At 39.1% G+C, this 15,127-nt stretch overlaps 1 protein-coding gene across 2 annotated transcripts in view; it reads left to right on the top strand.

Moving 5' to 3' along the window:
* The window catches only part of GPBP1L1 (GC-rich promoter binding protein 1 like 1), a 66,984-nt gene that overhangs the window by 44,117 nt on the left and 7,740 nt on the right, over positions 1-15,127 (top strand). For both annotated transcript variants that reach the window (XM_042950952.1, XM_042950954.1), the window contains 2 exons: positions 8,283-8,355; positions 9,612-9,805. In XM_042950952.1, the coding sequence (XP_042806886.1) occupies positions 8,283-8,355; positions 9,612-9,805 (267 nt within the window). The remainder of the gene's footprint in view (positions 1-8,282; positions 8,356-9,611; positions 9,806-15,127) is intronic.

Here is a 15,127-nt window from a genome sequence, read left to right as displayed (position 1 = left end):
AAATACCACACACACTCAAATTGAAGTTTTACTAAAGAATTACAAAAGATTCTACAAAAGAAGTAGCGTCTACTTTTTAAAAATGTTGTCATGAAAGAAAAGTTCCAGGTTAAAGAAAACTAAAGAGATAAGACAACTAAAGGAAACACGTTCAGGGTGCCTGGCTTGCTTAGTCAGTGAGACTCTTGATCTCTGAGTCATGAGTTCGAGCCTCACATTGGGCATGGAGCCTATGCAAAAAAAAAAAGCATGTAATCCCAGATTGGATACTGGATGAGAGAAAAACAATGTACATTTTAAAAATTTTGTTTTGCTATGAAACTAATCAGTATTATAATTTGAATAAGTGTTATAGATTAGATAGTAGTATTTGTTGATATTAATTGCCCAGTCTTTTTTTTTTTTTTTTAACGTTTATTTATTTTTGAGACAGAGACAGAGCATGAACAGGGGAGGGTCACAGACAGAGGGAGACACAGAATCTGAAACAGGCTCCAGGCTCTGAGCTGTCAGCACAGAGCCCGACGCGGGGCTCGAACTCACGGACCGCGAGATCATGACCTGAGCCGAAGTCAGACGCTTAACTGACCAAGCCACCCAGGCGCCCCATGCCCAGTCTTTATAATTGCATTGTGATTATATAAAGAATGTGCTTTTGAGGAAACACATAATAAAGTATTTATGGGTAAATGGTATCAAGTCCTTCAGCTTGCATATGGTTCAAGAAAAAATAATTAGAATGTTGGAGCAAATGTAAAATGGTGACATGAGAATCTAGACATCTGTGCATAATATAAAGAAATTCTTTGAATTATTTTTGCAACTTTGTTGTAACTCTGAAATTATTTCAAAATAATAAAGAATACAGAGCAACTGGAATCGAAGAACCAGAAAAAAATCCATGGGCATTATCTACAGCAAAACAAAGTGAGGTGTTAAACAGGAACAAACCACAAAACTATAATACCTGGGTGGTGGTAGCATTTGTGCAGGAAAAATTGGAGAAAGCATAGGATATCTGACAGCCCCCAAAAGAGGCAGCAGTTGTTTCTAGATGGCTTAGAGCGTTAATTGGAGAACAGCTGAAAATTAGGAGTGGTTTTACAAAACTAGTCAGTCAATACAGAAGTCTGGAATGAGGTATAAAGGGTCTGGTTGGATCAGTTAGGAGAGAAAAGCCACACCATAGTTTCAACAGGGAAAGTACAGGATTGGGGAAATGAGCAGTTGACTAGCAATAAAGAGAACGCTGAAGAGTATCAAAGTAGCAGATGTAGGGAATAGCCATTAACCCTAGGGCTAAGATAGAGTACTCAAGGAAGAGTATCCCCATTCCCCCATCACCACCAGACCTTGTGAGGAAGGGCTTAGCTGTGGTTTACTGAATGACAGAACAGTTGTTCAGGTGGTTCTCCAGAGAACATGTTGGAAATCTGCCCTCTTAAGTACCTGGTAAAGCTGTTCACATGTCACTCTGCTGTAAAATCACTCAAGTCAAAGCTCATTTGCACTTTAGAACCTGGCTTAGCAGGAACTGGGTGCTGCAGGAGCCTGCTGAGTAAGCACACCGGAGTAAGAAGCAGAAGTCTGTCTTGCTCTACTGACAAAAGTTAACCTGACAGCTGGCAAAGGGAAAAATTTTAAGTGCTCAGACACATTTACAAAGAGTAGGCAGAAAGGATGACTTTGGAACTAAGGCAATAGTTGATAACTAGCACCGGGCACTATCATTGTTTATATTAACCAACCAGTATTCCCTTCCAGAATGTAGCCCCTCACTGAACACAAAGCTTTTGGAAATAGAATCCAGATTGAACTACAGAAATGGAAAACCTAGAGACAAAGGAAAGAGAAGGTTCAGATAAAAGGGAGGGAAGAAGGTAGGGACAATAGCCTGGACATGAAAGAAACTAAGCCACCTTTTTAAAATTTTTTTAAACATTTTTATTTATTTTTGAGAAACAGAGACAGTGTGAGCAGGGGAGGGGCAGAGAGAGAGATACAGAATCGGAAGCAGGCTCCAGGCTCCAAGATGCCAGCACAGAGCCTGACACAGGGCTTGAACCCACCAACTGTGAGATCATGACCTGAGCTGAAGTTGGATACCCAACCACCTGAGCCACTCAGGCGGCCCCATAAGCCACCATATTTTTTTAACACTATGAAAAAACAGAAAAGAGCTCTAAAGTTTGATGTCAGAAAAGCAGTCTTGACTCACATTCACAAAACTAATCATACATAAATGAACATAAAAGGATCAATAGAAGTGGCGCCTGGGTGGTGCAAACATCCAACTCCTGGTTTCAGTTCAGGTCATGATCACATGGTTCATGAGTTTGAGCCCTGCATCAGGCTCTTCTTGCAGCCTGCTTGGGATTTCTTTCTCCCTCTCTCTCTCTCTCTGCCCCTCCCTGGGTTGCTTGCTCACTCTCTCTCAAAAACATTAAAAAAAATTTTTTAAGGGTCACAAGGATAAAGAATAGACTAGAATAACATCCTTAACAGACAATGCAACGTACACCTGTACAGCATGTCCACAAAACAGATAAGAACCATTTTAAAATTTACTAGTACTACAGTACTACTATACTATTTTAAAATTTAGATAATACTAAGAAAATGGCATAAGAACAACCTCAACCAGAAAAACTTAAGGTGCTAGAAATAAGGAAGATACTCAAAAGGAGACTAAACGAGAAGGAACTCAAGTGAATAATCAATGTTTTCTAAGAATTAGAAGAAAATTTTTAAATGAGGGAGAAACATTAAAAGTTAGAATTGAGGAGCACCTGGGTGGCTATATTGGTTAAACGTCCAACTCTTGATTTCGGCTCAGGTCATGATCTCACAGTTCCTGTGTTGGTCTCTGCACTGACAGCATTGCACAGAGCCTGCTTGGGATTCTTTCCCTCTCTCTGCCCCTCCCCTGCTCGCACTCACTTGTTCTCTCTCTCTCTCTCAAAATAAGAATTTATAAACAAAAGTTAAAATTGGGGCACCTAGGTGGTTCAGTCAGTTGAGCATCTGACTTTGGCTCATGTCACGATCTCAATGGTTTGTGGGTTTGAGCCCCATGTTGAGCTCTGTGCTGATGGCTCAGAGCCTGGATCCTGCTTTGGATTCCCTCTCTCTCCCCCTCTCCCTTTTCTCTCTCTCTCTCTCTCTCTCTCTCTCTCTCTGTCTCTCTCTCAAAAATGAGTAAATGTTAAAAAAAAAAAGTTAGAATTGAGAGGCATCTGGTTGGCCCAGTCAGTAGAGCATGTGACCATTGGTCTCAGGGTTGTAAGTTCAAGCCCCACTTTGGGGGTAGAGTTTACTAAATATAAAAAACTGAGTGGGGGTGATGCCTGGGTGGCTCAATAAGTTAAGTGTCCCACTCTTGATCTTGCTTCACATCTTGATCTTAGGATTGTGAGTTCAAGCCCCATGTTGGTCTCTGTGCTATGTGTGAAGCCTGCTTTAAAAAAAGTTTTTTTAATGCATCATTGTTTAAATGAATGAATGAGTGAATAAAAAATAAAAGGGCACCTGGGTGGCTCAATTAGTTGAGTGTCTGACTTCGGCTCAGGTCCTGATCTTGCAGTTTGTGGGTTCAAGTGCCGCATCGGGCTCTGCTGACAGCTCAGAACCTGGAGCCTGCTTTGGGTTTTGTGTCTCCTTCTCTCTCTGCCCCTCCGCCCCTCATGCGCGCGCGTGCCCTCTCTCTCTAACATTAAAAATTTTTTTTGAAGAATTGAGAGATGATACACATTTGGCCAAAAATGATCCAATATATGTATAATAGGATCATACACACACACCCAGAAAATCCCAAAAGGACAAGTTAACAGCTAAAAATTACAATTCAAGAATAATTCCCTGAAATACAGTAAGATTTGAAGCTATGAATTGAAAGGGCAGCCAGAACAGCCAACACCAAATAGGCTTATAAAATGCTAGATTCAAGTGAAAAAGAAAAATACCCTTTGAGCATAAAGTCCAAGTGACTTACAAAGAAAATCAGACTTTGATGAAGTTTTATGACAAGTCAATGGAATAACAATTACAGTACTCAAAATGTGAGCCAAAGATTTTATACTCTATCAAACTAATCTTCATTTCTAAAAGTCACAAATACTAGTGTGTAGGAACTTGGAATATTGTTTCCAAGAATTTTCCTGAGGAAAATACTAGACAAGCTTCAGACAATGAAACTAACCTGAAAGATAAACAGAAAGATGGTAAATACTAAATATATGGCTGATTATAGAACTAAATGAGAGTTAAGAGAGTTTAGCATGTAATAGCTATGGGCTCTTAACAGTCTAGAAAAAGCATACCTTTTTTTTTTTTTAATTTTTGTTTTTTAACGTTTATTTACTTTTGAGACAGAGAGAGACAGAGCATGAACGGGGGAGGGTCAGAGAGAGGGAGACACAGAATCTGAAACAGGCTCCAGGCTCTGAGCTGTCAGCACAGAGCCTAACGCGGGGCTCGAACTCACGAGTCGTAAGATCATGACCTGAGCCGAAGTCGGACGCTTAACCAACTGAGCCACCCAGGTGCCCCACCTTACTTTTTTTATTAGAGATTTTATTTCTGAGTAATCTCTATACCCAACTTGGGGCTTGAACTCACAATCCCAAGATCAAGAGTTGCATGCCCATGGAGCGCCTGGGTGGCTCAGTCGGTTAAGCGTCCAACTTCAGCTCAGGTTATGATCTCACGGTCTGTGAGTTCAAGCCCCACGTTGGGCTCTGTGCTGACAGAGCCTGGAGCCTGCTTTGGATTCTGTGTCTCCCTCTCGCTCTGCCCCTCCCTTACTTATAAATAATAAACATTAAAAAAAAGAGTTGCATACTCCACTGACTGAGCCAGCCAGATGCCCCAAACAGGTATAACTTTTTAGTGGGAGAATGGGGAGAGCCTGTACAGAATAACATTTTATTAGTCATGTTGGTGGTGTCATGTTGATTGTTACTCTGATTACTGTTGTATGTAATCTGTATGTAACTGTTGTATGTTGTATGTAATACGAGATAAAGTGGTTGAATATGATATGATATGTTATACCTTGTGTCCTTGAAAGTCAGGATTCTTGATGTAGAGGAAATGAAGTATAGATATAAGATGTTTGGTAAAAACTCAAGTTTCTCAATATGAATTAGAATTATCAGGGCACATGGGTGGCTTGGTTGGTTGAGCATCCACCTCTTGTTTTTGGCTCAGGTCATGACCCCAAGGTCGTGGGATCGAGCCCCATGTTGAGCTTAAGATTGATTCTCCCTCTGCCCCTCTTCCCTCCTCGTATGCAATCTCTCTCTTAAAATAAATCTTTAAAAAATATATATCAGTGAGAGGTCATGTTATGATATATTCTTTGAAAACGGGTATATATTTCCAGACTCTGCTCATGGAAAAGACCTAAAAGCAGTGACCAACCTCATAGCAATTAGCATCCCTAGTACCCAGATAGTAGTCTTGAAATAGCATTTCTGGACAGGATATTTGTAAGATAAGCTTGGAACATTTTGTCATACTACAAAGCAGAGAAGTGATTAAAGATTCCTAGAGCTGTATCAAAAGTATTCAGTAGCCAAATTGAAGATGTTCCCACTGGCCAAATATAGATGCTTCATGCATCAGCTAAGGATATTAACTGATTAAATTTGTGAGTTCTCAGTGATACCTCACCTTAGAAATAAGCATGCAGTCTATCTTTCCCTGTGAATTTTACCATTGAGTCACCAAATAGATGAGAGGAAATTCCATTTTATGCAAGTATACTAGCTAATAAAGAAGGAATGATAAAACTGGAAGATCATTGTTTTGCAGCTTGTAGTAAGTTAATAGTTTTAGGCTATGAGCATCCATATCTGCCAGCCTCACAAAAAGAAGCATAATCAGACATTATGTGTCTCCTAGTGCACAAAGCTAGCAAGAAGTTGCCTTTCCAAAATAAAGATGTGTATAGGGGAGGGGGGCAGTTCTGTAGCCTCTAGAACCAACCACCAATTTATAGGAAATACAGAGGTATAAGATATTTTAGAGTAGCCTGTAAGTTAAGAGAGTTAAGAGATATTTTTTTGGAGACCAAATAATCATTTTGAGGGATATACACTAGGGTGGTAAAAGAAAAGCAAAGAGGTGTTCACCATAAGTCAGGATAATAGTTATTTTTAGAGGGGAGGGAGGTTTGTTTTTTGGGTTTATGTTGTGGTTTTTTGTTTGTTTTAGGTTTTATTTATTTATTTTTGAGAGAGAGAGCAGTGGGGGGCAGAGAGAAAGGGAGACAGAATCCCAAACAGGCTCTGCACTGTCAGTTAATCTGTCACTGTAACTCAGATAATGACCTGAGCCAAAATCAAGAGTCAGACACTTAACCACCTGAGCCACCCAGACACCCCTGGTTTGTTTTTTTTAAATGAGGCTTATAAAACATTTTCTGGTTTGGATGTTGATATTCTGTTGCTTGAACTGCCTGGTGATTACTGGAACTTTTGCCCATTTGTTTTTTGTAATTTTTTGTATCTGTGTTGTATTTTACTATTTTTAAAAAACCAATGGAGAGAAATAGAAGGTACCACACATAAAGTAGCTCTGAAAACCCTAAATGAAATGTGACTAAGAATAAAAGCTTAGGGGCACCAGGGTGGCTCGGTTGGGCATCCAGCTTCGGCTCAAGTCATTATCTCACGGTTTGTGGGTTTGAGCCCCATATCAGGCTCTCTGCTTTCAGGGCAGAACCTGCTTCAGATCCTCTGTCCCCCTCTCTCTCTGCACCTTCCCCGTTCATGCTGTCTCTCAGTCTCTCTCAGAAATAAACATTAAAAAAACAACACAAGCCTGTTAAAACAGGAAAATACAGCTTTTATCTATGGGGACTCCCTTTACCTGTATTTTTCTATCCAGAGGAGTGTATTTACCTGTCCTTCATATTTTGTCACTAATTTGTCCATTTATATATTGAGTTAGTTATTCAGTATGTATCTGTGCTTATCCTATTGTTGTGGTTCTCAACCTTGATGGGTTGAAAATATATACCTGCTGGGGCTCCATCCCTGGAGATTCTGATTCAGAAGCTTTGTAGTGGATCTGGGCATCTTTCTGTTGTTTGTTTAATGTTCTGTGGGTAATTGTGCTGAAAAGCCATTTTCCTACTCTATTACCATATTGTAAAGTTTGGGCTTGAACACCAGTGTCATACTCAACCTTGTTAAGTCCAGTTTATTGCTCTTAACACTTTCCCATCCTTCCCCTCATCTCTTCCTCTATTCCTGTTACCTTCATTTCTCTCTTTATCTATGGATCTGTGGAATTGGTCTCCTAGTTGATGTTTAAACTTCTCAAATACATCCTTCAAGCTGCTTACCAGACTGTTAAAAACTTAATGATTATGGATTATGTTAACTCTGCCCGAGAGATGGATCTTCAATACCTACAGGATAAAATTTAGTCTCCCTAAAAACTAAACTGCAGTCTGGCTCTTGCCTACTTTGCAAGACATCTCTTTCACCACAGAAGGATCCCCTCCTTCCCTAGTACTAATCATTCTAAACTATTTGCAGATTTCTGAATATTCTATTCTTTTTCACGCTTTCCTGTCCAGATGTTCATTGAGCATTCTGTTCCTGGAATCACCCATTTTCCAACTTTGGACTTCATCTTTAAAGATTCCTTCTTAGTCCTTTAACCTCTAATGAAACCTTTTCTGATAGCACTTCTTTTTCAAGCGGAATTGACCGTTCCTCTTCCCTAATAGGAATTTTTATCATAAACCCTGTAACCTTTTATTATGCTTGTCTACAAGTATATCTTTGTAGTGGGCACAGGGGCTCTTCTTAATTGTCTTTGTATTTCTAGCACTGTCCCTGGCACATTGTCTGGCTCTGCCCTAAAGCAGTCTTAGAAAAATCACAAATACTACACATTTCACTGTCCAGATTATCCTTAAATCTGAGAAAAGTGATCTACATTCTTGTTCATTCAGTTTTCTGTGCCTCCTTATTTGGCGTATATAGTCCTATTGGCAGATGAGGACTTACATTTAATCTGTTCATTTTAAAAAAACAAATTTAATCCTCTTACGTTAAGGGAAATGAAACCCAAGAGAGCCTAAGATTAATACAAGATCTGTTGATTTAGCATTTCAATATCTTCTGCTTACTTGATTCTGATTACAGTGTTAAATAAGTGCTGCTCATATATAATTATTTGATAGGTTCCATGGTGATGGCTACTTTGTAAAAAGTGCCAAAATAATTAGCTTTCTTTATCAACCATTAATATCCCTTTTTTCCTAGCCTTCTTTGAATCCAGAAGCTGGCAAACAGAATCAGCCATGCAGACCTATTGGGACCCCTTCTGGAGTGTGGGGTAGGTAGATTTTGCCATTTTAAAGGCACACAACTTTAAATTTTTCTTCGCATGGAGAAGAGCAAAAATTCTTTATCTCTTTTTTGTTTGTTTGTTTCTTTATCTCTTTTTTTCTCATCTCATCCATTTGCACATGGTAACTAACACCTATTATCTCTTACTCTGCCCGCCGAAAATACCATTGAACTGTAATGGTAGTGGAGTCCCAATACAGATAATTGAGAGCTTGTAGAGCCCTGAATTTGAAAGATTTTAAGCAAAGGGAGAATAATCTAAAGCTTATAAGTAGTAATGTTTAATTAACATTGCTAATTCATTTGTAACAATTCAATTGAATTTTATGTTGTTATAATTGTCTCCTAAATATTTGGCAGGCATATATAACAATATGTACTAAGCATTCTTTCATATTATTGGATACTCTTCTAAAATGTTCTTTGAAAGGCTGCATACTACCACATCCTATAGAGTATTTTGTTCAGCCAGGTTACAGTTGTTTTTTTTTTTTTATTTGGTGGGGGTGGTTAGGGGGCAGGTTTGGCAGTTAAATGTTGCTTATTGTAGAAGGCAAGGTGAAAACATATACATACACCTGTTTATGTGTACATGCTGGGAGTAACTAGCTTTATAAAAAATTAACATACAAATCAATGTATTTTATACCAAATGTGATCTGTAGTTTTGAAATTGTTGGCATTTACAAATGAGACTCCCCTAGTTCCTACATTAGACCTATTCAGTCAGTAGTTAGGCATCTTATTGGGAAGGCTTTAGCATACCTGAATACTGGTTTTGGATTTTGACTTACGGAATTAAGGGTGCTTGTTGTACCATTTCCCCTTTGTTAATAGTGTAAAGCTTTGCTCCACTTTGATCAGAAGGTCCCATGGTAGCCTCCTTTTCCCAATTTCCACATCTCTCTCCATTCCCCTGCTGACAGGAACTGCCACCCTTGGATATGTTCTTGATGGCCTGAGTGATCACACCATACACTAGACATATTAAGCCCCTGAAGGACTACTAACATCTTTGGGCTTCCTGGTTGATTTATGAATTTAGCTTCATATGTTGCCTTTTTTCCTGTAGTTCTCAAGTATTGTCACTTTTGAGAATATCTGTTAAGTGCACACCAGGAAATGTTTGTCCCTCAGTCTCACCTGCCAGTTCTCTGTTGAAAGTGAGGACTTCATATAAACTGTGCTTCATGTTAACCATTGCTTGACATTCTTTTGTCTCTTCACTATTGTATTTCACAGAAAACCCACCTAGTGCCAAGCAACCTTCCAAAATGCTAGTCATCAAAAAAGTTTCCAAAGAAGATCCTTCTGCTGCCTTCTCTGCTGCATTCACCTCACCAGGATCTCACCATGCAAATGGGAACAAATCGTCAACCATGGTTCCAAGTGTCTATAAGAACCTGGTTCCTAAGCCTGCACCACCACCTTCCAAGGTATGATTTGGAATCCGTATAAGAACCTTATATAGCAGAAGTTTGGTAATAAATTAGGAAAAAAAATAGTATTTTTATTTTTTTCTGTTGAATCATTCGCCAGATACTCATTCAGTACCTAATATATATAGTACTGAACGAGTATCTGGTGAATGATTCAACAGAAAAAAAAAAATAGATATAACTGTATAGATATCTATATAGTTATATACAGATATCTATAGATATAGTTTACTCTGTCTCCAAACTCTCTACTGCTGCCAGCTGCTTTCTTAGTAGGCTTCTCATTCTCATGAGCTTCATCTCATAAACCTGTTTCTCTTAATTTGCTGTTTCCATTAATAGCATCAACATCCGTTTGATCACTCGGATGATTGTCTAGATTGGCTGCTGCTTTCCTCCTCATTACTCATTCCCCTCTACCAAGCAGTTATAAAGTCCGTGTCAGTTACTCCCTCTGTGATGTCCTGTGCCCTTTTCACCTCCCATTTACTGTTGTAGTGTCCTCTTCTATTTCTTCATCTCCCTGTACAGTCATCTTGTACAGAACTGCCAGAATGATTATCATAAAACAATTTGAATGTAACACATCCTTTCCTCAATCACTTTAGCGGTCCCAAACCATCTACAGAAGGGTTTGGTAAACTTTTCTGTGAAGAGCCAAATAATAAATATTTTAGGCTTTGCTGGTCACTTATGACATATGGTCTCTGTTACCTTTTCTCCCTTCCCCTTGTGTTTTTTGTTTGTTTTACAGTGCTTGAAAAATGTAAAATATTATTAGCTCATGGGCCATACAAAAACAGGCCTCTGACCCACGAGTTGTTGCTTGCCAACACTGATCTTATAATAACAGTGGCTAGACTCCTTGGCAGTGGCATGTATAATTCTTTATAGCCTAACTCTAATCCATCTTTTATATTTTACTATCACTTCTTTCTTTTACCTGGGAAATTAGTTATCCTTCAAGTTCATGTTACCTGCTCTGTGAATCCTTTTCTATCACATACATCTAAAGATCTAATTCATCCTTTTATCTCTAATTGAGTAGTGCTCTTGTCTCTTATCATAATATTTATAACACTTTATTGGATCTCTTTAGTATAATTTAAAATTTTTTTAGTGTTTTTTTAAAAATTTTTTTTAACGTTTGCTTATTTTTGAGAGACAGAGCATGAGTCGTGGAGGGGCACAGAGAGAATAAGATGCAGAATCCAAAGCAGGCTCCAGGCTCTGAGCTGACGGCACAGAGCCCGATGTGGGGCTCAAACCCACGAACTGTGAGATCATGACCTGAGCCAAGGTCGGACGCTTACTGGCTGAGCCACCCAGGTGCCCCCCCCCCCCAAATTTTTTTTAATGTTTATTTTTGAGAGAGAGAGCGAGAGAGGCAGACACAGAATTTGAAGCCGGCTCCAGGCTTTGAGCTGTTAGCACAGTACAGCAATAACTAGAATTTACTTTGTTATTGAGAGGAAAACCAGTGAGCATTTATTCATTTCCTCTGTGTGTAAGCACTGTGTTTGGTGGTTATGAACAGTACAGAGAAGTACAACATGGGTCATGATACTCCATGAGCTGAAAATCTGATTAACAAGATATAACAATATGAAAGGTCATGTGATATATGTGAAATGAAATAATAACATGCTAATAACAAGTTCTAAACAGACTTGGAATAACTAAATTACTTAAACACTATTTAGGGGGCACCTGGGTGGCTCAGTCGGTTGGGCATCCGACTTCGGCTCAGGTCAGGATCTCACAGTTCGTGGGTTCGAGTCCTACATCGGGCTCTGTGCTGACAGCTCCGTGCCTGGAGCCTGTTTTGGATTCTGTGTCTCCCTCTCTCTCTGCCCCTCCCCTGTTCACGTTCTGTCTCTGTCTCAAGAATAAATAAACATTAAAAAATTTTTTTTTAAAAATAAACACTATTTAGTGTTCAGTTTAGAGGAGCAGCATCAGTTCAGATTATGACCATTGAGGAAAATGTTATTGAAAACTGTCTTTTGAACTGATCTTTGGAGAATGATTCACATTTGGATAGGCAGAAAAGAGTCTGGGGAGTATTATACATGGTAAGAAGAGGTAAATGCAAGTTCTGAAACCAGAAAACACTAGGCATATTTGAGGGATAGTGGATGATCATTTTAATTACTCCTGGGAGCACTGGGGAAATATCCAGACTGGGGGTCCTTATCCTAGTGGTAATGAATGAGGCTTTCAGGATAGATAAGATCTCTAAGGGAAAAGGATGGAAGAATAAAGAACGGGAAAATAAAACTTGGAGGAAATATTTAATATCTTATAAATATTAGGAAAATAACAATATAGTCCATAAGACTAAGAAATTATAATTCAGACATCAAAAAAATACTGTGCTGGGGCGCCTGGGTGGCGCAGTCGGTTAAGCGTCCGACTTCAGCCAGGTCACGATCTCACGGTCCGTGAGTTCGGGCCCCGCGTCAGGCTCTGGGCTGATGGCTCAGAGCCTGGAGCCTGTTTCCGATTCTGTGTCTCCCTCTCTCTCTGTCCCTCCCCCGTTCATGCTCTGTCTCTCTCTGTCCCAAAAATAAATAAACGTTGAAAAAAAAAAAAATTAAAAAAAAAAAAAAAATACTGTGCTATCACAAAAATCTGGGTAGGTGAGTTTAGATAGCAACTGGGGTTGTCAACGCTTGTCAGTTGTTGCTGACCATTTGAGGAAAATAAATGAAAAATGGGTTTTGACCTTAGCAATTGGAAAGGTTTAGATGACCTTTGACTTTAGGTTTTATGAGAGTGGTTTAGGGACAAAACAAGATGTCAGGGGATCCTGGAATTACGTGGGTGGAAGTAGAGGCAGTGGCAACTTTTGAGACTTGACAGTAAAAGGAAATAGAATATATGTGGTGGTAAAGTTAAGTGAAAGGATGAAGAAATCTGTAGGAAGAAGCCCTTGGGAGCAACTTGGAATATACTTCAAAGAAGTCATTAAAGAATCATGGCTCAGGAAGAAATGAGTGGGAATAAAACTGATTGACAAGTTGAATTATCTTTGAAAGGGTATAAGATACTTGTTTCTCTGATGTAGAAGGGAAAGAATGTGAATTTAAGTCAAGGGAGCAAGTACTATCAAAGAAATAATGTGGCATGAATATTAACAGCAGGGCCTTGGAGTAGATAGAGTTCACTTTGCACATTCTTTATGATATGACCGTGGTCAGGTTTTTTACTAAGTCTCAGTTTGATCATCTATAAAATGGGGTAATAGTACCCATCTTTTAAGGTTTTTGTGAGGAATAGATGAGAAGGTTTTATGAAGTACTTAAAGCTGACATATAGTAAGTGCTAATAAATTATAGCTATTATTATCAATATGCCATCACACTTTATGTTTGCTCCATTCCTTAAGAATTTATAAAGAATTTTTATGAGTGTTATTTAATTTGAAATGAGTGCAAGTATTCTGTTAGACTCTAGAGAGTATAGAAATGAGTTAAGACAATGTCATGTCCTCAAACACCTAGGAACGGTTTTGAGGGTGAAGAAGTGGCAAGAACAAAAGTCAGGACACAGGGTTTAAGATTAGTTTAGCCCTGTTGTGTAGGACTATCCTAAGTGGAGGATAGAATGAAAATAGGAAAACTAAAGTAAAAGCTGTTACTGTCCTTGTAAAAGGTAATGAAGCCTGAACAGGGATGATGAAAGTGGACAGAGAAGGGAGGTGGTGAAGTCACACAGTGTGAAGCAAATTAGAGGCCGAAAACATGACACCACATGTTCTTCTCTGGGAAACTGGTATAGCTCTGTAGCCGTTTCACTAGAGGTATAAAAGAGAGGAAGGTCAGATTTCAGGAACAGTTAATGAGAATGGTTGTAGATATGTGAAAAGCGAGGTATTAGAGGAAGGAAGAGGTGAGATGACTGGAAAACGTGGATTTATCCATTCATTCATTTTCTCTAGACGTTGAGTATCTGTGTATTAAAACCTGTGTCACTAGAGGCACAAAGTAATCTTAGGGGTGCCTGGGTGGCTCAGTCGGTTGAGCATCAGACTCTTGATTTTGGTTCAGGTCATGATCCCAGGGTTGTGGAATCAAGCTCCCTGTCGGGCTCCATGCTGAACATGTAGCCTGGTTGGGATTCTCTCTTTCTCCCCCTGCCTCTCTTCTCTGCTCCTGTACTCTCTCTCTCTCTAAAATAAAACAACAACAACAAACCCCAAAATAATCTTAAAGAATTTGCTGTCTAGTGGAGAGACAGATATAAAAAATAAATGTTCTCGGGGCACCTGGGTGGCTCAGTCAGTTAAGTGTCCAACTTTGGCTCAGGTCATGATTTTGTTGTTTGTGAGTTTGAGCCCCATGTTGGGCTCTGTGTTGACAGCTCAGAGCCTGGAGCCTGCTTCAGATTGTATGTCTCCCTCTCTCTCACTCTGAAAGAGAAATAAACATAAAAAAATAAATAATAATAATAATAAATGTTCTTCTCAGAGTCTTTATAGATAAGGTCAGATTTGAACTGGGTTTTGAAGTAGAAAAGGAAAGAATTGCCATTTATTGACATCTTCCTATGTTCCAAGACCTTCATTAGGCCTTTTACATATATTCTATAAGTTTACTCCTCTACTCCTAGGATGTAGAAAATTCTGTAATATGAGATTACATAGCTGATAAAGTGATGGAGCCAGGGCTCTTAAACCAGGTTTGACCAACTTCAATCCAGAGCTGTTTCCACTGCTCCAAAATGTCTACCATCCTGAAGGATTAAAAAAGAGGAAGTTGAGAATTTGGATTTTAGAGTCAAACTTCATGCCGCTCTCTAGGGCTATGATTTTCAGCAAGTTACTTAATTTTGCTAAACTTGTTTCCTTAAAAATAAATTGGAGCGAATTATATCTGTCACATAATTGTGGTAAAAGAATGAAATTAAAGTTTTAAAAGTACTTGGAATATAATATTGACACGGCCTAAGTCAGTAAATAGTTTAAAAACAGTAGAAGTTTGGGACACACCTGAAGGGCTGGCTCAGCCCATGAAGCATGTGATTCTTGATCTCAGGATCATGAGTTTGAGCCCCACATTGGGCCTAGAGATTACTTTAAAAAAATAAAACAGCAGAAGTTTGTTAGGGAGCAAGTAGATGGGGCTTTTGAGGCAGAGGAACCATTGTTATCCAAACAGAGAGGAAAGAAAGGGAAGGAAAGGAAGGAAGGCAAAACATGGCATGTTTGGGAAAAGACAAATGCTTAAGTATGGCTGATAGTTGGGAATTGATGGGGGGAAGGACTACTAAAGCCAGTCCAATCATGGAGGTCTTTATAAAAACTCAAGAGAGACA

This window comes from Panthera leo, chromosome C1 (assembly GCF_018350215.1).
Source record: "Panthera leo isolate Ple1 chromosome C1, P.leo_Ple1_pat1.1, whole genome shotgun sequence".
Taxonomy (NCBI): domain Eukaryota; kingdom Metazoa; phylum Chordata; class Mammalia; order Carnivora; family Felidae; genus Panthera; species Panthera leo.
The sequence above is the reverse complement of the archived record's forward strand: the minus strand, read 5'-3'. Positions and strand labels throughout refer to the sequence as shown.